Genomic DNA, 21539 nt, shown 5'->3' on the forward strand with positions numbered 1-21539 from the left:
CCGACCAAGGGAAAGGGGCGGGAGTAGAATCTTAATTGGCAATACCACTGACCAATCGGATGCCGCAACGGGCAAGGAGGTGACCAGAAGATTCAATGAGTGATCGCGGAACAGTCCAATCAGGACGAGGAGCGAATGGAACAAGGATCCAATCAGAGGGCGGTGGATGGGCGGAACATTTGATTCCCTTGAAGTGCGTCGGGTCGCCATCTTGTGAAAAGTCGTTGGGAGCGAGTGGCGGAATAAACATAAAGGTGTCTTGAAATTAAATAATTAGGATTCTCACCTTGTTCTTTTTTTAAAAAAATGGTAAAAATCTTTATCGGGAATTTGCCTCGTATAGCGACGAAAGAAGAGATCAAGGAGCTGTTCGAGAAGTACGGCAAACTGACCGAGTGCGACATAATCAAGGTGAGACGAGACCAAGGGGATGAAATAAATAAATCAGTCTAAAAATATTTTAATTTTGTTCTCGGCTCTCGGGTTTGAGGCAGAAAACCGGGGCTGCTTTTATCTCGTCTTGAAGTAACGTCATGGGGAACAAAATTGTGAAGGGCCCGCTGTGATGATAGAAGTGTTACAATAAAATCCTTCCCTCCGACTGCTTCAGGGGATCCAAAGGTGATCACCATCCTCGGAGATGGTTCCACTCGACCCGTTGGGAAGGTTTCCTTGCACAGTTCCCCTCTCGGGGAGGGATATATAAATGTAGATAAATTTGAGTCCTGTCACAAAAGCAACATACTGTGGATGACCCGAAATCTGAAATAATGGAAATACTCAGCAAAAAAAAAAAGGCAGCGTCTGATGAGAGAGAAACAATTGATATCGCAAGTCAGTGACCAGACTTTCTGGAAGTAATTTGGCTGGAAGCGTTCTTCGCCATCTGGGTTCTGAGGTGTGAAATGTACTACATGTGCAAAAAGTTTGAAATAACACGTTAATGTATTATTTCATGTTTATTTAATATTTGCAGTTTCTGGACTTGGGCCTCATAGAGGGAATGGGCCTGGGCAAAAATATAGCTCCCGAATCTTATGAATGGAAATGTAGCATCTTGGAAGAGAATCCCTTGGAAAATGTGATACGGGCAGCATTGAGGTGCATTCACTTAAAATAGAATATTGCATTTATTTTGTTATCTTTCCCTGTCTCTGTTCTAGTGTGTTTTCTAGACAATGAAGTAGTTATGATGTTCACTCACTAGTTAAGAAGCTAGTCAAGATCTTGGCTTCAGTTTCATCTGAAAGCTGTAAAGTATAGTTGTCTTGTTATAGGATTCATGATTTGTTTTTCACATCTTACTGATTACAACTTGGCATCTCTGCAAATGTCCTTCATAATCTGTCACTGAGGTTGGATTGTGATGAGAAACAGCTATGTAGAAAAGGCAATATGGTTACATGCATTAAGGGCCACAGGTGGTATATAACTCCTTTTGGCGCACATTTTTTTTATACTCAAAAGATGTTTTGACAAGGAGGGATTGAAGTTGGATTGTGGTGACAATTGTGAACAAGAAATTGGCAATGATTGCAGCAGTTGTCTTAGCCAGAGGCAAAGCACTGTTATTCAGCTGGAGTCTCTAATCAGCTTGAGCACTTAGTTGCAAGTTTTGACATTTTCTGAAACACTGGCTTCTAATGGTACGTTCCGAGGGCTGTGCTCTGTGACCTTGTAAATTGTAAGTCTGTGATGTACATTGAAAGACATTGTTGGCGTTTGGTACAAACGGTCCATGTCTGTTCACGATCTACTTGAGCAAATTGTTCTGACCGTGTACATTTGCCCCTTTCCCATATCTCGTTAATGCCTTTTCCGTACTTTGGGTAGCAAAAGGAATCTTGAATATTGATCACTAACCCTAAAAGTGAATTCCACATCGTAATAACTCTGTTTTTAAAATATAGCTTATTCTGAATATTTAGTTAATGGCCGTTTTGTTTCTGATCCCTCATCTCTACCTGAAATGGTCTGTTTCTATCTACCTCATCTCTTCATAATTCTAAATCCTTCTGCCTTATTGCCCTGTAATCTTTATCATTTGTATGCAGGTCAATGTGATGTTAAGTTTGCTTTATCAATACTCTGTAGGATTTTATAACATTAAGATAAAGAAGGGTGAATTTCTGTTAGTTTTAGTAGTAGGGGTGAAAACCCCAGTCTTGAGAAACAGACTTAAATTGGAACAAGTGGAGGTTGGCATTTGACATAGTCTATGGTCAAAGACCATGGCAGGGAATCTGGTCATCATCGATCCTTATTCAGGATTGCTGGGCTGGAGAAGAGGAGAAACTAAAATGTTATTTTTTTTATTATTAGAATTATGGCTTTGTGCACATGGAGGATAAAGAGGCGGCAGATGAGGCAATCAAGAACCTGCATCATCACAAACTCCATGGGCTTCCCATCAACGTCGAGGCCAGCAAGAGCAAGGTGAAGACCTCAACTAAACTACACGTCAGCAACATCGGTAGCGAATGCACAAACCAGGAGCTCCGGGCCAGGTTCGAGGAGTATGGACCTGTCATTGAGTGTGACATTGTCAAGGATTACGCCTTTGTACACATGGAGAGGGAGGAGGATGCCATGGAAGCCATTCGAGGGTTTGATGGCACTGAGTTTAAAGGTGAAATAGCCAGGGGGTAGTGGGGTTAGGGGCACAGTGCTGACCATATCTGGCAAGAGTCCAATTACATTGATGGCTCTCCCTGTAAATTGTTATGGTTGGATTTGAGGCGACATTTGAAGAAAAAACAAATTCTCAGCTATCCCCTCCTGATTTTTTTTTAAAAGAATTAGAATTGTCATTTGAAGAGATGGTACATAAGAGAATATCTTGCATTTTGGCAAGCAAATAATTGCTATTGCCTGGCTTTGATGAGTCACTGGCCAGTGTAATCTTGAACATTTGTAAAAATCTTCTGTAGAATGTGGGTGTCACAGGCATGTCATTCCCATCCCTAATTGCCCACGACAAGATAGTGTGAGCTGTTGCTTTATACCACTGAGGCCCATTTGGTGAAGGATTTTTAGGATTTGGGTACAAATGGCTGTGAAGAAACAGCAATTATATTTCTAAATTGGGATCACGTGCCTCTGGAAGAGGAGCCTCCAAGTGGTGTTTCCATACACCTGCTGCCTTTGTCCTTCTTGGTGATGGATGTTGTGTGTTTGTAATGTGTTGTTGGAGTAATCTAGGAGAACAACCGAAGTAACTGAACGACATAAAACTTTGTTCAAATTTCAAATCTGGACTAGCCTAGTATAGTTGGCCTTAGGTGGTCCCGATCTCATGATGATGGGTAAATTTGGGAATTCTTTGAATAGACTGTTCAAACTTGCATGTCTATGCTCACAAGCGAGGACTGGCCTGTTATCCAAAGTAGTTGAGAGCTACTGGCATGCCAGGAATTGGTTCCTGGCTTTCAGGAGACATGAGGAGAATTCATGACTTACTCTGTAGAATGTGAGGCTCCAATAACTTTTTTCCTAGATGTGAATTGACTAGTGTTTGAATAAATACACATTGATTGTGGCATTGACTTTAATTTCATTTTGTTCTGTCTTGGGAAAGCTGGGTGGAGGGAACAATGTACTATTTAGAATTCCCAGTGCTAATCTCCAGTGGCTCGTGATCGAAAAGAACAGCCATGTGCCCATGTAGTGTGAACAGCTTTGTGTTGTTTGACGTAGCGAAAAGCCCTTGACACCTGTCATCTAGACTTGTGAGTGAAGGGCCTGCTTGAGAGAGATGCTGCACTCTAGTAGGTACTGGCGCAGGAAAACAAGGTAGGTAACATGCAAATTGCTGGCCAATAGCCAGGAATGTGAATATTTGTAGGTAACTGATAACTGGGCTAGGGAGCGTCTTTGTTTAATATGGGAACCTCAGCAGTTTTTGTTAACAAGCGTCGATGTAAGTTGTGCATTAATCAGATTGTAAATGCTGAGGTTGCATTGATGTTGCTACTTTTACACAAGTTCATGGACAACTCGCCACATCTGTTTTTATTTGGCTCTTAATACGTCCTTGGGTGCATTCCCATTTGCTGCCTCCGGAGAACTGACTAGAAATGTTTTCTTGGATGCAGGATGGGGGTGGTGTCTTTGTTTTTGTACAGTGTAACATCTATAAGCTTAAAGGACTGACTTCATCTAGTGCTCCCAGGAATAGAAGACTCATTTTCTTTAAACTCTGTTTACTATGTGACATTCCATCTCTCATTCCCCACCTTACATTTTTTTTTAAATAGAATTTCCCCATAGAGAATACAGGACAGTAGATATACCCTGTGGCTTATTCACAGGGAAACATTACAAAAAAGTGTAGAATACAACTTTCCTAAGGACTCTCACACACAGTTGCTCAAGCATCAACTCCTTTTCTGTACCCTCAATTCCCCAATCTTCCAAAAATATATCATTACCTTTTTTGAGATATTTCCATGTACTTTGGTTTGATGTGACTGGCCCCTTGTCTTGTAACTCTGTCCCCTTGTTATAGACTCCCCCACTAGTGAAAACATCTCGACATTACCATATTCTGCCCACTTAGGATCTTAATTGTTTCAATAAGATCACCTTTTATTCTTCTAAACCCCAAAGGATGCAGACCCAATCTGATTAGCCCCTCTTGATGGGCACAAAAATCTCATCCCAGGAATTTAGCCTGGTGAATCTCCTTTGGACTGCTTCCAAAGCTCCTCTATCCTTTCTTGGGTAAGGGGATCAGAACTGTCCACAGTATTCCAGATGTGGCCTCCAAAACACCTTGAACAATCGTAACAAAAACAACTCCTTTGCATAAGCCATCTGCCTGAAGTACTTAATGTTCCTGTCTGCTAACTTTTTATGATTCATGCACAAGATCACCTAGATCTTTCTGTACTTCATTTATTTGCAGTGTCTTTTCATTTACATAACAAACTGCCTTTTGAATCCTTTTACCAAAGTGCATGACCCCACATTTTCCAACATTCAACTTCATTTGCCAAGTTTTCACCCTCACATATCCTGTTGCAGAGCCACAATACCCTCATCACAACATGAACTGGCCAAGAATTGATCCCTGGTGTACTTCACTGGTTAAATCCTTCCAACTTGAAAAAGACTAATTTTCTTCCAACTCACTGTTTTGTATGTCATAACCAGTTTTCAATGACACATGTACTCCATTACCATGAGCTCTTAACTTGCACATGTGTCTCTTCTTGATTTGGGAGGTTTATCTAGCGATTGACAAGCCATAATAGACTAGGAAGATTGACCCCTAGTCTTTTTACATCGAAAGTCAAAATAGTTACCTTTGCAATTGGAAGAAGGTCCAGGGTTCTTCAACCTCATTATTCAATGGCATTCATCGGTGAATGAATGGATGGAGGTAAAGAAGATGTCTCCATTGTGGTGCCTCTTCCAGTCAAATATTGTGCCAGCACTCATAACTAAGCCAGGCCAAGAATGTGAACCTGGCATGAGGGAATGTTGGATGACTGGTGTCCATGGAACTGCCTCCCGAAAGGGGTTGTAATCTTGAGGAATAAATTAATGAGAAAAATGTGGTGTAGGGGTGCTGAGTGAAAGCAAGAAAATAATAGGTCTAGCCACCTTATGAGAGTGTTGTGTATCATCCCACCTCCCTCCCCTGCTGTGTCACATACGTATATATTGTTTCCTGAATGAGACTTGTTGAATCGTTGATTTGATCCTGTTGGTTAATAACAAAATTTATATTTTCAGTCATATCAGTGCTGTTTCAATTTTTTGATGTTCATCATTTTGCATTGTTTGTAACTGTTCAAGTTCCATTTTCTTATCATTGTATCTTCTGGGTTGTTATTTGGTCAGAACGAAAGCAACAACCTTGTAAGATGGAGATGCCAGTAAGCAAAGAGAAAGGCACTTGGAGCTGTGTTTGCTATGTGATCCTGCTTCTTGGTCTCGTGCCTCTTCCACTATGGGACTTCATTTGACTGTGTGTTATTGAATTTGCTGATGCTTCACTGTGGGGAAGACTGAGCTTGCAATGAAGCCTGAAGATGGCTGCAGATTTCTTTCCAGTGTTCAGTGCGATGCCGTTTTTGGTAGTTTTAAAATTGTATCTATATTATATTTTACCTACCTGTGTGGATGGTAATCTTATGAATTACTTAACCAGTTTTGAAATTACATGTCCAAAAGGTGCTACAAAATTTGGAAGAAGCCTGTTGCTAACAATTCTGTGGTTTTTCCAAAAGACAGGCCATCTTTAATAAATGTCCTTTAAGACTTTTTTTGTTAGCAAATCTTCAACCATTTAAGAACCTGACAGCTGTCTCCATTCACTTGTGGCTTTTAAGAATGTATAAGGGAGTGTTTGGTTTTCTTTTGCCAAACCCTAACTCCTGCCTCTTCTTTCAGCCACCCTGTTGTTATGCCCAACCACTGTTCTCTTTCATGAAAGTCCAGTGACTTCTTGGGTAGCTGAATCCTATCTTGAAGCTCCTGGAAAAATGTTCTCCCCTCGGTTTGAGCATTTTGATTATTGGCCTCCAGAGGTTTCATTCCTGACTGAGGTTATGCTGCTCACGTCCCCTGTGGTAGTATCCTGTGGGTTCCATCACTTGGATTGTTCTTTGAAGGGGAGATCATGAGCAGCAACACAGTATGACTGATTTGCAGCAGCTTTCAAAAAAGCCTCAATATTTTGCCTCTCTATAATTTGCTGCTTGGAGTTTTCTCCATGGAAAACTGAAGGCCAGTGTGGCCTTCGGTTTTCCATGGAGAAGCGTGTTGATTCACTTGGTGATTGAGGTGATGAATTGAGGGGCAGCAAGTAGTGTGGGGGAGTTGAATGTTGCATCGGTAAATTAATTTCTGCCGATACGTTTCCTTGCACTGGCTCAGCACGTTTTTCTTCCCTCACCAGGGTAATTGAGAATTGCAAGGATGGGTGTTTTGAAACTCAGTGACTTAGTCAGGGGGAAATAAATAAATGAAGGAAGGGAATAAGGTCACCTCTTGTAATCTTCCTGAAGACTTTGTCAACTTGGCTCTCCTCCTCTGCCAGGCCAGGCTAGCATATGATGCCGTTGATGGAACAGGCCAGTCATGGTTCTCAGTTCTTCAGGAACTGGAGAGAGAGGGAGGGTACTTCAAATACTGTATTATTGCTACTCCAGAACACATCCAGTCAGCTGGAAGTTTTATATCCTGGCACAGCTTTGATCAGGGCTTTTCTGCCTGATTGGTGTCTCTGAATGTGGGAAATGTAGCTTTGAAATTATTTGAGGGTAGGGGTTAGTGTTATCAAAAAGTTCTTTCCCCTGCTTGTCTTTTTACAGTGCGATTTGACTGTGTGTCACATAGTGCTGAGTGCTAATATTTCAGAACTAAATTATATCTTCAGTCAGTTCAATCAAGAAAGCAGTGCGTCTTTTTCACCATGCACCCCTTTCACAGTCCCACCCACACTAAATGAGCAAAGGTGATCATGTGACTCCCTTAAAGCACTGTGACTGCCCTTCGTAGCAGTTATAATTAATTTGGCCATGCCCAACTTTGCGTATGGTTTCAACACAACCACAGCAAGTGAGCACATTTAAAGATGTTATTGAGCAAACTCTTGCGTCTTGTTTTTAAAGGCAAACGGATCCATGTCCAGCTGTCGAGAAGTCGGCTCCGGACACAACCAGGGATGGGCGACAAAAACGGCTGTTTTCGGTGTGGTAAAGAGGGCCACTGGTCTAAAGAATGCCCCAAAGATCGCGGTGGTTTCGAAGGTGGATTCCCTTGCGACTACCCCCAACCTTACCCAGTGCGGCCCATGTCGGCGTACGGAGAGCGTCCGGTGTACGACGAGCGGTATGGGATGGCTGAGCACTACGAGAGCTATTTGGCACAGCCATATGCGCCAATGGGAGATCCCTACTATGATCGCCGGTCAACTCAGCTTCCACCCATAGGCACCTCGATGAGCGATTGCGTCCCTGGTGGGTTAGACCCCTATGGGAGGCACGCTGTGCCGCCTCCGTCCCCTTCATATTACAACAGGGATAGGAGCCCTCTGCGTCGGATGCCCATGGCTGCCTCAAGCACCGGATATGGGTTTGATTACACACAAGTCACTTCGGCAGCAATGTCCACTAGATCTCCGTATGACGTGCCAAGCACAGCGGGGAATGCCTACGTGGACCGCATGCAGTACTCTATGTTCTGATCCAAAGGTGAGGCACTATCCGCTTTCCAACTGCAGATGTGTGTCTGACATTGCAGACTTGGCTTACTCAGTGGCTAATGCTCAAGGGACCATAAGGTTTCCTTGCCTCTTGCTCACCACCTCCCAAACCCAACTGGCCCCATCCATGTTTTTTTTTCATCCCCACTTTCTGTTCAAGTATCTCGGGGTTGCTAATGCAGGCCTTGGCACTCTTGGTTTGTGGAGGGGTGGGGGGAGTGGAGGTTGGTTGAAGGAACTGCTTCTGATTGCTGCCTCGTGCTTCCCCTGATCTGCTGGAAGCTTCTGGGAACTCATGATGATAGTTGGATCAAAATGGGTTATAATTTCCCCATGGCTGTTGAAACACCTTCTGCTGCACATTTCTTAAGGTTCCTATGTGAAATGGGGGCAGAAGGTGTCTATTGGAAGTACTTGTGGAATGTAACAGTAAGGGTCAAAGTCTTTGGGTGAGGAGGGGTGGAGAATATCGACCAGACACCTGGTATAACGCATGGTAGCCTTCCTTGTTATTGATATGTAGTTGATTTATACTACTATAATCTCAACAAGAAAATGCTTTTGCCAAAATTAGCAAAGAACTCAACTTTTTTTTCCTCTCTGTTGCCAAGGACCTCTTTTGTTGTGCATTAGTCACTGGATATCTTCAAGTCTGTCTCTCACATGGCTCGTGTAGGACAGGGTGAAATAACTGCGTGTTTCAGGGCAATCGAGTCAGGCTGCTGACACAAGGTGAAACCTGTGCCTTTTTATATGAAAATAAAAATTGATGTCCATGTGTGCTTCTTTATTTCTTGCAGGAGTGGTAATTATCCCTTGACAAGAGAGTCGGGTTTCCCAATACACATGCAAATCTTCGGGTTGTAAGGGATGTGTTCATCGCCCGGATGTAGAGCAAAAGATGTTTGGTGTGATACAATACCCCAATATTTTTTTAAAGAAATCAATAAAATCTACCTTGGTTCCTGACCTGAACTCATTTTCTCCATTGTGACAGAGACCAATCTTTCTGAAGCCTGGTCTTGTTTTGCGTGTATTTTCTTACCATTTCAGTAATGTTCTTTGTGCTAGTTAGGAGTATATTGCGCATCTGTCAGTAGTTAGAAAATATACTTTTCTTTTAGTTATGCATTTCCTTGTATTAAAAGCTTGACAATAAATACCAGGAATTCCACATTCAGTTTCTGGCTCTGTGTTGCTGCTTTATGTTTGATCCTTTTGCTGTCTCCCTTTTGAATTGTTGTGTGAGGTGAGCTACATCTTTGTTGTAGGTCACAAGGCAGCTTCAGGCAATTGCGTCAAGGCAAGACATCTGCTGAGTAGTAGCACTTGCCCTCACGGACTCTGGGACCGCAATTACTGCTCCTAGTTTGCCTTTAATTAGCTGGTCTGTGCTGCCCATCGACTTTGTTTTGAGAAACGCTGTTGTACAAGGGTGAGGTGCAGGCAGGATGTGGTCTGGTTGAATACTTTGGCTGATGTTCAATCTCAAGGTTCAGTATGCAATGAATCGTTGCTTGGATTGAGAACACACCAATCAACCAAATATTTTTATCTGAGATTCAACATAAATGCACTTAATTGATTTAGATGGGTTCTCAACCCAAGTAACCACTCTACTATAGTCTTGTAAGACTCTTGGGTTGGCTTATGATGGGGCTGTGTGATCCTCCAGATTCTAACTTTGAATCTTGTTGGATCAGTGGTGAAAACTATTAACAATAAATAACTCAAAGCAGTACAAGTGGCGTGGGCAGTGGATAGTCATAGAGGGGCTGTGACTCTTGTGTTTTTTCTCAACCTTTCCCCACCCCACCCCCTTTCCCCCTTTGCTTGGAAGAGCTATTACATTTTCTGCAGACACTGTGGGTTTAATAATCATCAATTTAAGTTTCCTTGCTTGTTTGCTGTCTACATGTTCTCTTCTGATCTGCTAACCAACTTTGCTAAGCCAGTCTTTATCTGCAAATCTGAAATGGTACATTGACTTAATCATTCACTGCAAGACTGTAAGTTTAGCTGAGCCATTCATTCCCCCCCGCCCCCCCCCACAGATGTTCATGTACGTTTTTGCTTTGCAGCACAGATCATGAGATTTTCCCTTGCCCCTTACCCTCCCAACCACATCTCTTCCCAAGGCCATACATTGTTGTAGTGATGCTACAGCCCAGATGTTTTAGATTACTGACATAGCCCATGGGTCAAACTGAGAGTTGTCTTGTTATTTATATATAAAGTTATATTTGAAATTGAGAAGTTGTAGTCATGGGGCCCATTGTTCGTGCTGATTTATAAGCCAACATTTGCTTGCCAGATGTCGCTGTGGGCCTTAGTCAATTTGTCTCTCTGGGAGAAGTGTGGAGTTGTTTATGCTTGCAGCCGCAAAGTCTTTGTGAATCAAAATTGTAGACTGTCAGAGAATCGAGCAGAGAGTCGGTATCTTCTAGCCTGTTACTGCTAAAGTAGGATTGGAATAGCTTTATACATTATGTTGTGGATCTTTAAGCTTCCAGTGTAACCGCAGCACATTTAGCATTAAGTAGTTAAGGATCTGTTTGTCTGCTGTTTTGGTGATAATATTAAACTTTTTTGGAATTGGGTATTTTCTGTTAAATCTTAGTTGAGTAGCAATGTTTATAAGCAAACAATTCCAGTTAAACACTAAAGTTCGGTCATTGCCCTCCAATGCTCGCTGCAATTATTGTACAGTTTTTAATGTTTGACCAAAAACTCAAAAATGCCTAATTAAAATTCCATCTAATTCAGATATAATCACTCCAGTTTGTCCTTCCAGGTCCTCTAACACAGGTGTGTGATCCCTGTTTGGTATCTCTCTGTGAGAGGAAATCAATACAAAGGTACTTAATACATTGAGATTGGGCCTTTGACTTTGGATCAAAAAAGTTGTATTCATGATTTATATCTGGAAATTTGCATAATTATTTCTGATTTTCTCACTAACTTTTGCTACATTTGTTCTTTTATTTGGTGATCCGATTTGTGGGCAGTTTGGGAAGGTTCATATGGTATTGGAGATGAGATTTTCTACTTGGCTGAAATTTTCTATTGAAATATTATACACTTCCATGAGAAAAAGACCTAAAATCAAATTCGTGGAACTTATGGGCAGCAATTCTTGCCTGTTGTGCAGAGGCAAAAAGAATCTCTGGAGATCTATTGGTGAGAGCCTTGGTCTAGCAAAAACTGAACATTCTTCAAGCAATGTATAGTCTTTGCTGGACTCTCGCTTCCCTCTCTCCTTACAGAACTGGGGGAACGGCTAAGGTTATTGGTTAGAACAGAGTTGAGGGAAAAACGTTTTCACCCTGAATGAGGTGAAGTTCTGAAGGTCACTGCCTGAAAGAGTGCCAGGGGCAGAAACCCTAATTGCACAAGTTCCCTGAACGAGCTGTTCAATTGCCTATAGAGCTTTGTATGAAAAGCTGGTAAATGATAGTTGGCTGGCAGAGACAATGTGAGCTAAACGGCCTCCTCTGTTGCAAATTTTTATAACTTTGTTCAGTTCACATACGTTTTCATCTGGTCAGGTTTCTGGGGTGCAGGATGGAGTGCAGAGATAGCACTTTGATGTTTAATATTAAGGGAAGATCACTTTAAAATAGATTGCTCACATGGGAAATACCAGCCCTTGATGTCTTCCAAACCCGTACAGATTTCGAAGCTTAGCCTACCAATCTGATCGATCCTAGCTGACTGGTAAGGTTCCCATTAGTAGTAATCTTGCCAGAATCAATAGAGCTGTCGCTGAGTTGCCTTGAGTGAATTATCCTGTGAAGCCCTTGTTTCAATTTGTAAGATGCTACTGATCTCACAATGTCTCTCTCAAATAATCCTATCTGTATCCTTCATTTTACTTCAGTGCAAGAAAATGGGAGTAGACCCGTGGCCCCTAAGACCTGTCTCGCCACTCAATATGATCATGGCTGATCCATCCCGGACCTTAATTCCCCCCCTGTGCCAGATTCCCATGGCCCTCAATCCCCTGATTTTTCAAACATTTATTTACCTCCACTTTAAATACTTTCACTTATGGCTTTATAGCTTTGACAACTCTGAGGTAGAAAATTCACTACCCTCTGTGAGAAGAACTTCTGACTATCCTACATATTTAAATAAAAATAGGACAAAGGGGGTGGATCAACTTTCTCAGTTGCTGTCATTTTCAAAGCTACAAGGCCAACTTGAATTAACAGCATTGGAAAGACTTTATTAAATTGTGCTAAATCTTTTACCAGTCAACCTCAAAAGATTAGAAACAGAAAATTATAACTGTAAGCAAGCTAGTCTATAATTAAAAAACACTTCTTGACAGACCTGTTGGTGTAGAAGGCAGGATGCAACATAAGTGATTTTAATGTCCATTGCCCAGAATGGAAGTTCAGTACAGACACACCTTCTGCTCCCCAAAGTGGCCACACATGACAATCACAGTCTGGTATTGTGTCATCAAGTCATTTAGTTGTGAAGGACAAGGTAGAGTGCAACCTTGTCCAAACCCAATATAGTTCTCCCCTGAGCAGGAGTTACCAGATCACAAAGAAAGGGTCTTCAGTGACAAGGCTGAACGAGCTGATCTGTTGAGAAAGGAGAGTGGAGTCAGGGACAGGTGGGATGGCGCTTGGTGGGGTGCACCTCGACTCTGTATTTTTAAAAGATTTTCATAGACTTTGAGGACCAAGATCTGCATTTTACGTGGATAGATTTTGGCTGCATGGTACAACATAGTGTTGTGAAAACCTGAGCAATACTCTCCTATTTATGTTAACATTCTCATTAGGGGATAGTGTGTTTGTAGCTGGCTGGTCTTACTAATCTTGTAGTTGTTGGCACATGCATGTGTTAAGGGAGAGCAGTGTTTAGTTTGGTTTTGATGCCCAATCAGACTTGAATAACTAATTGTCCTAGATTGTATGTGAGGTCGCTGATTTGGATGCCCAAGGAGGTCACTGCAGCATAGGAACGGGGAGGGAAGTGGGAAACATGCCTCTGAATGCTTAATTTAATCTGCAAGAAGATATCGCATTGGATGAGTTGGCATATCTCAACCAGTGCAGCCAATGAAGATGTGCCTTGGAAGAAAAGCAGCACAAATATTGTTTTTGTTTTATTGAACTAATACTGCCTATTTTACACGGGACCAGTCTGGAGGAACTGCTGTTTTCAAAAGATAAAGGAAATGATGTCAGGTGTAGGGTTGTGGAATTGCTTATTTGCATTGTCCAAATCCCCGCCAAAGTGAATTTTAAGATCGTTCAAACAAAAGTTTGTCCTTTTTCATTCATGAATTTGTTATCTATTTTGACACAGAAGGAAGCCATTAAGCCGAGCAGGTCCTTGCCAGCTCCCGAAGTGAGTGATGCCCCCAGTTTCATTCCCTCTCTTCCTATTTCCCTGTATCCTGCAACTTATTCTCTCCAATATGCCAATAAACTTATTTTTGCTTCCCCTTTTTGCCATATGCCTATACTGCGAAGTAATTTACAGTAGCCAGGTAACCAGCCAGCACATCTTTGGGATCTGGGAAATAACCAGTACACCTGGTGGAAACCTGGGCAGTCACAGGGGAAGAAGTGCAAACTCTTAACGGGCAGCACCCAAGATCAGGATCAGACCTGAGTCCCTGGAGCTGTGAGGCAGCAGCACTAACTTGTACAATGCCAGGCCATTACATTATTTTTGATGCAGTGCAGAGGGACCAGTGAGAACAACTATCAATGTTCCAAGTGGATAAATTCTTGTTCCTAAACCCTGCTGCCCATCAAAAAAAGTTAATTGGGCAAAAAATTAATTTGGTTAGATGATTATCAACTAAAGGTAATAAGTGGTAAATGGAATTAAGGTAAATCAGCACTGACATTGATTAAGTTAGAAATACTGAATAGTCTCGTTCTTTAGGCATCCGATAGAAAACAATTGTTTAATCCAGCATCCCACCTACCTGTTCATGCAGCCGAGCAGATGTTTCTGAAAAGCAGGACATTTTCCCAGTAAGCTGGCTGAAATTCATCCCACCTTTGACCCCCTCTCCAACTCTTCAATCGACAAAACCGTAGAAGAGTACAGCACAATACAGGCCCTTCGGCCCACCATGTTGTGCCGACCTTTAAACTACGCCTAAGACTATCCAACCCCTTCCTCCCACTTATCCCCCTGTTTTAAATTCCTCCATATGCTTATCTGGTAATCTCTTGAATTTGACCAATGTATCTGCCTCCACCACCGCCCCAGGCGGCGCAGTCCATGCCCCAATCACTCTCTGGGTAAAAAAACCTTCCTCCGATATCTCCCTTGAACTTCCCACCCATTACTTTAAAGCCATGCCCTCTTGTGTTGAGCATTGGTGCCCTGGGAAAGAGGTGCTGGCTGTCCACTCTATTCCTCTTAATATTTTGTACACCTCTATCACGTCTCCCCTCATCCTCCTCCTCTCCAAGGAGTAAAGACTTAGCTCCCTTAGTCTCTCCTCATAATGCATACTCTGCAAACCAGGCAGCATCCTGGTAAATTTCCTTTGCACCCTTTCCAATGCATCTACATCCTTCCTATAATGAGGCAACCAGAACCGGACGCAGTACTCCAAGTACATGGGGGTGGGGGGGGGGGGGGGGGAACAACTACAAGCTGCTTTACTTTCTACAGCGGCAGAATTACAGATGTGCCATTACATGCACTGAGCCTGTGCTTTTCAAAAGTTCACATTCAGTGGGATCCAAATCAATGGCCATCTTTTCCCAAATCAGAAACAGTTGGAAAAACTATCTGTGAAGTGTGGAAGGTTGGCATTATTCCTGAGATTTGGATTTGGTTTATTATTGTCACTTGTACCGAGGTACAGTGAAAAACTTGTCTTGCATACCGATCGTACAGGTTTGTTTCCACTTACTTATCCTCTGACCCTCTGTTATAACTTTTATTTCTCAACTTTAACTCATTGCTACTTCCTTTGTACCACCATTATTGCTTCTGTCCAATTATTTTCATTCCTAGTTATATCTGGTTTACTTTTTCCCTTCCCAGCTCCATCTCCCTGACTGTGTTTATTCTTGTATACTGTTCACCTGCAACATCTTCCCACTTGAAATATTAAACACACCTCCCTCGACCAACAAATGTTGCCAAAGCTATAATTTCCAGCATGTTCTGTTTATTTCAGACTATTTTTAATGAACTCATGAAATATTCTTGTCTCCATCACCAGATGGAGCTGTTGCTCTAAGTAGTTTTGACACGTCGTCACATTTTCAATAGTGTGGATCAGAGAGTCCGGTTATTCTTTACGTGTTAATAATTTGAGGTTTTTCTCAAACTACCCAAAAATTTGTTTCTCATTTTCATTGTATTCTTGGTTTCTTATAATTTCTGGTACTTTGTTTTTGTTTTCATGCTGAAGACAAGTGCAGAATATTTGATTAATGTCTCAACCACTTCCTTTTTCCACGTTATAATCTTTGCTGCCTCAAGGGATACACTGATATCGTTAAAGATTCTGTGAGGCCAGATGGAGTTTGTAGAATTGATGGATTGAGACCAGTGTGCAGGGTCTATCAAACACTGGTCATTTATGACTGAAATGAGCAATGTCTTCATTGCAAGTGTTGTAATTCTTTTGAATTCTCTATTTCAGAGGTTTGCAGATGCTGTTGAGTATATTAATGACCAAGGTAAATTTTTAGGATAATTGAAGGGGAGGGGACCAAGCAGGAAAGTGGAGCTGAGGCCAAGATCAGATCAGCCATGGTCATACTGAGGGGTTGAACACGCTTAAGGGGCCAGATAATCACCGCCCCTTTCGTATGCACTCGTGACCTGCAGTTACTTCTGCTATTCTTTTACGTAGTTGTATAAACTCCTACGATCAGTTCTTTATTCCTTGCGAGTTTACCCCATATTCAAAATCCCCCAGTAGTTCTTTTTGGCTGCCTGTTGCTGCTTCCTCAAACACTCCTACTCATGGGGCAACAAACAAACTGCCGGAAGAACTCAGCAGGTGCAGCTGGGAGGAAAGGAATCATTGGTGTTTCGGTTCAAAACCCTACATCGGGACGCAGGAGATTCCACTTGATCACCCACCCCCCGCACCCCCGATGCTGAGCGGTCAGTCCTCAGCAGAGGCCTCCCCTTTGTACCCCTGCGCCCACTCCTCAATGAGTTCTGGGTTCTGGGCTCGTCATAATGTGGGGCTCTTCCATTGTGTCTACCTCTGAGCCGCCGCCTTTGGCAAGGAGTGTCACCCCCCCCCCCCCCCCCCCCCCCCCCCCCCCCCCCGATGACCCCTTCTCACATCCCCTTCCTCCAACCCTTATACCCTCTCTCAACCTTTTCATCTCTAATTCTCTAATTGCTGCTTGATTTCAGCATCTGCAGTCCTTTATGACTCACAATCCTTGGCTGCTTTCCATATCTTTAGTTAGCCATTGTTGAAGTCCATATTTTGCAATGGAAATTAAGGGACTGAAAAGTTTACAAATTCTCTGGATCAGATAATTGAACTCCCAGAAGACTAAAAGATGTTGCTGTAAAAAGAGTTCATGCATTAATTGTGACCTTCCAAAAGTCCTCAGATATTTTTGGAACAGTTCCAGCACATTGGAAGCTGCTCTTCAAGAAGGGATGGGGAGACTAAATAGGGATATGGTGGCTATATTATTAGGGAGCCCTGTATCAATGATCCAAAGAATTGAGTTCAGATACTACTGTGACAATTCAGTTTGGAAAAGGTCATTAATAACCTTATTGAATGGTGAAACAAACAGAAGTCCTCATGTCCTCACTTTGTTCTTCTGTGCTATATTGACCAGTTAAATTATTAGTAAAATGTAGAATCTAATATTGTGGTTTAGTAAAAAAGGCACATATAAAATAATTAAATGATTAGGCAGAGTCATCAAAGGGAAGTCAATGTAGAAAATGGATAAGGTGCTCACATAAGGTTGTATGTAAAAGAAGGGCTGACCAGGTTTGTTTACGTGTTAATATGGATAGAGGGTTGGTTGAAGGACAGAAAGCGGGTAGAATATGTGTCGCTTTTAGATTGATAAATGTCACAAGTGTGACTGCCACAATGATCAATGCTAGGCCCTTGGCTGTTTGCTGTCTGTGTTCATGGCTTGAAAGTAACACATTAAAATATGTTGACGAAACAAAGCTGGGTGTGAAACTGTGAGGATTGTGCAAAGGGACACAGAAACATTAAGGTTGCAGATAGAACGTAATGTTAGAAATGTGAGATTATTCCCATTGGTATAAAGAATAGAAAAATGTTTTTAAAAGGTGAGAAATTAGTAAATATTGATCTAGTAAAATGCACTAGTGTTGATACATAAACTGATTAGCCAGGCAACTAGGACATTGGCCTTCATTGCAAAGAGGATAAGGGTACAAGAGAAAGGAGTCTTGGTAAAACTCCAAGTACCTCTACTGCAGTTTTAGTTTACATACATAAGTAAAGGTATACTTGCTTTGGAGGAGAGATGTATAATTCACAGGATTGATTGTTAGGATGAGGGGTAGTGTAGGATGGGCCTATCATCCCTGTAGTCTTGAACATTGAGTGGTGGTCTCTTGAAATGCATAACATCAGTAAGAGGGTACGATAGTGTATAGGTAAGAACTATTGGGCATGGTCATGGGATAGGGATGCATTCATTTGCATTGAGAAATTTCTTTATTCTGAAAGCTGTGGATTTTGGGAAGTCCCTACCCTTGTCGTCGTGGCTATCCCTCGAGGTCGAGGATGATGGTCTTCGTTCAGTTGATCTGTTTATGGGCTCTCAAGTGGCTTATGAGTCCAATCTTGGCTCTCAGAGCCCACAGAGCGAAGATGCCTGTGAGTGTATTTGTTTAATGTGTACTTGATGTTGCACTACAAAAAGCACACGGTACTTCACAGATCAACCAACTGATTCCAATGGCATGGAAACCACGATGATTGGAGCTGATGGATTTGTTGCAGACTTCACCTGCCTTCACAGCCATTGAGTTCGAAATAACTTTGTCCGCCTGTTCCACTGTTGACGTCTTGATTGGATTGTTCTTTGTCAGGGACCTCACCATCGACCTTACCGCCATGGGTGACCCTACCAGAGCATAGCTTCAGACGGCATCACTCTCGGGATCTCAGGACCACACAAGCTTCTCCACCACGACAAGGTGACAATCCACGGAGAAGTCCCTACCCTGGAGGGCTGTGGATGCTCCACTGAGTACACTTAAGGATGGGATCAGTTGATTTTTGAACATTAGTGCTACTGGATACAGGTAAATTGGTAAATTGGTCACTATCTCATGACCACAGTGACGATCCCAAGAGATGGGAAGTCCTATTGCTCTTCAAAAATTAGACCTGTATGCATCTCCAAATTTAATGGTGGGAATGCCTGCAGCTCCAAAGATTCAGATTAGATTCAGATCAGTTTATTGTGATGTACAGCAGGGTGCAATGAAATTCTTTGCTCAAGTGAAGCTTAGAGTAAACAGAGACAAAATAAATAGAACAAGAAGAACAGTGATGAGTGCAAAACAACAGCATGGTACAAAGTATGGTGGAGCACACTGAGGTAGTGCAAAGCACAATGCTAAAGTGACAATAATGGAAGTGGTAGAGTTAAGGGTTCGAGAACCTGGCAGCACCACCAGGAAGGGGATGTGAAAGAGGTGATTGGTTCAGAAGTCTGACAGCAGTGGGGAAGAAGCTGTTCTTGAGTCTGGTCATCCAGGCTTTCAGGCTCCTGTTTCTTCTTCCAGAAGATAGAAGAGAGGGGAATGGCCAGGGTGGCCATTCTGAAATTCCTCCCTGAACCCCCTTTCTCTCACCCCTTCTTTCCTCCTCAGAACCTCCCTCTGCTATCAAGGGTTTGGTCATCTGTCCTGATTTGGTCTGACAGCAAGTTTTGTTTGCTAATTCTTTCATGAAACATCCTATGTTTTTTTTTGCTTTGTGAACAGTGCTATCTAACTGAAATTTCTTGGAGCCTTATTGTTTTGTCCTCCCTTCAAATGGTAGAAGAACACTTGGTTTGAACATTTGTTCAAACCTTATTTGAGTGAGAGCAAGAAGTGTGCCAATGGTGTGTAGTGCCTAAGCAACCGATGTAGTCAATTCACTGGGGAATTTATGTGGAGCCATAGTGCTCAGTATGCATTATGTAGGATCAACTGGAGAACAAAATGTTTGATGGGACAGATATGTGTTAGCTCCTTGTATGGCAGGCATCACACTTGGTTATGTCTTGTCTAGTCACCTTGTGAGCTCATGCCAGCAGCAGCCACCAAATGGCCATCAGCAACAGCAGGCTTGTGTCCACCTCATGCAATACCTGCAGAGCTTGTTGTCCCATGAAACGTGGCACAAGCAAGCATGAAGGCCGTCCATCAGGGGTACATAAAAGCCCTGTGGAAGGAGTGCACCCCACAAACTACCCATCCCTCCAACCGCCTCCTGCCCTTTCTGTGCAAAAGTGTGCCATGCCCACACTGGCCTCATTAGTCTTCTCAAAGTCCACAAAACCAGTGTGGAAGTAGGGATCATTGCTGATGCTGAGGGACTGACGAAGAAGGAGAACGTTGTAACACTGTGCCTCGTGCATCAGGAAAATCCCAGGTTCATCTTTGACCCATGCTGAGTGAGTTGAGTGTTGGTAGCACCTGCCTCGGTGTTCCTGGCTCAACTGCAGTGAGTGCACTGACCTTTCAACTCTTGGTTGCTACCTGTCACTCATGACTGTAAGCAGGTGTACCTGTGTCGGGGAGAACGGCGTTCAGAATGCACCCTCCTTTATTTACTGCTGCCTTTGCAACAAACAACTGTCGGCCTGGGTCTACGTGTGTAAAGGAGGCCCATTTGCTTAACTTTCAGAGGTTGGGGACTAAGCAAGGAATGTGCCTTGGGAGAAACCTTTGGGAAGGAAGGAAGTGAATCAAGGAATCAATAATTGAAAATGAGTTATGTGGCTTTTACCCAGTCTCTTGTTTCTCAATCTAATTTGTTGATGGAGGTTTATTAGCTTGGGGAGGTTCAAAACTGGTTCACTCTTTTGTGGAAAAACTTCTGATAATCTATTGCAGGTCTCTTCTGCTTCCTGTGCCATAACAGTGCTTAACTCTCCATTAAATCACTTTGATGTTTCTAACAGTGCCAGGTGCATTGTGTGCAAACTGTTGAAAGCCCGACCTAGTCACGATTCCTTGTACACAAATGAAAGGCTTGGGCAATGTGCTGCTGAATGATGCAAGGACGTCTGCTGATCTTGGCTTCTTGCTGCTGTTAGGTTCCTGATGCTGATTCTTGCCAGCGAGTTCTGAATGTGTGGCATGGACAAAATTGGATTTGGGAGCCACCTTTTCTCCATTGGAAAAGAGTGCGATCATTGGGGTTGTGGATGGGTATATGGCAAAGTTAGGATGCATGTTGGGCAGATCTTTGTGCAAAGAATGAAATCACTGGTGAGCACAGCCTTGCTGTTTCTTTTTCCTTCTTTTATGAATTAAACCAATTCCCTTTTGGAAATTACTGAATCTATTTTCATCACCCTTTCGAGCAACTATCTCTGAATCCCTTTGGCACTTTTGAGAACTGTGGGGAGATTTCAGGGTTATCCATGAATAGTGGAGATGAGCAGATGTGATGTTAGTTTTGTATCGTTCACGAAAAAGCTTGTCCTGGCGGCCATTTCACGGCTTTTGGTGACGGTTTCTGGAAACTATGCTGCTGCAAGCCGCCTGCGAAGAGTCGCCTCTCTCCAGCACTATCTTGCCGGTACTTCCCTTCAGCCATTTGGTTCTTGAATCAACCGGCAAAACCCTTAACACTACAGTTTAGCAACACTGACTACTTTGATCACTTTGCACTAAAATTGACTTTTTGTTTTGTTCTAATTATGTTCTTTCTTGTAAAAATTGTGTATAATTTGTTTAATTTATGTTTTTGCTGCTTATCTGATGCTCTGTGCCTGTGATGCTGCTGCAAGTAAGTTTTTCTTTGCACCTGTGCACACATGTACTTGTGCATATGACGACAAACTCAACTTATGACTTTTTGGACTCCTGTAGTACCCCACTATAAGGAATATTTGGGGCAATTCTCTGCATTGTTGTTGACTATCCTGAGTTTTGTCTCCATGTCCACGTTTAAGACTGTAGAATTCTGTAGGCTGAACAGATCTGTGAGTCCTCATGCAGTAGATCACAACGTAGTACTTTGTTATGGTTGCTTGGGAACTGAGTTGTCAGACCTGTGATTAGGTCTTTGTTCCAGTCATTGCCTCCTGATTGCTGCACAGGGCTAAGATTTTCAGCCAATGCCATT

At 42.6% G+C, this 21539-nt stretch overlaps 1 protein-coding gene across 7 annotated transcripts in view; it reads left to right on the forward strand.

Moving 5' to 3' along the window:
• Positions 1–199: 199 nt before the first annotated feature.
• The window catches only part of LOC127586896 (RNA-binding protein 4-like), a 45750-nt gene continuing 24410 nt past the window's right edge, over positions 200–21539 (forward strand). For 2 of the 7 annotated variants that reach the window (XR_007958727.1, XM_052044917.1), the window contains exons 1-2: positions 200–411; positions 2323–2629. Coding sequence is in view for 6 of the 7 variants with exons in the window: in XM_052044917.1 (XP_051900877.1) it covers positions 307–411; positions 2323–2629 (412 nt within the window). In the remaining variant the exon portion in view is untranslated. Of the gene's footprint in view, positions 412–637; positions 899–980; positions 1102–2322; positions 2630–7622; positions 8205–9015; positions 9397–21539 lie in introns of those variants that run through there. The other 5 variants (XM_052044912.1, XM_052044915.1, XM_052044913.1 and 2 more) reach the window with 5 other exon arrangements.

This window comes from Pristis pectinata, chromosome 38 (assembly GCF_009764475.1).
Source record: "Pristis pectinata isolate sPriPec2 chromosome 38, sPriPec2.1.pri, whole genome shotgun sequence".
In the NCBI taxonomy this organism is placed as follows: Eukaryota; Metazoa; Chordata; class Chondrichthyes; order Rhinopristiformes; family Pristidae; genus Pristis; species Pristis pectinata.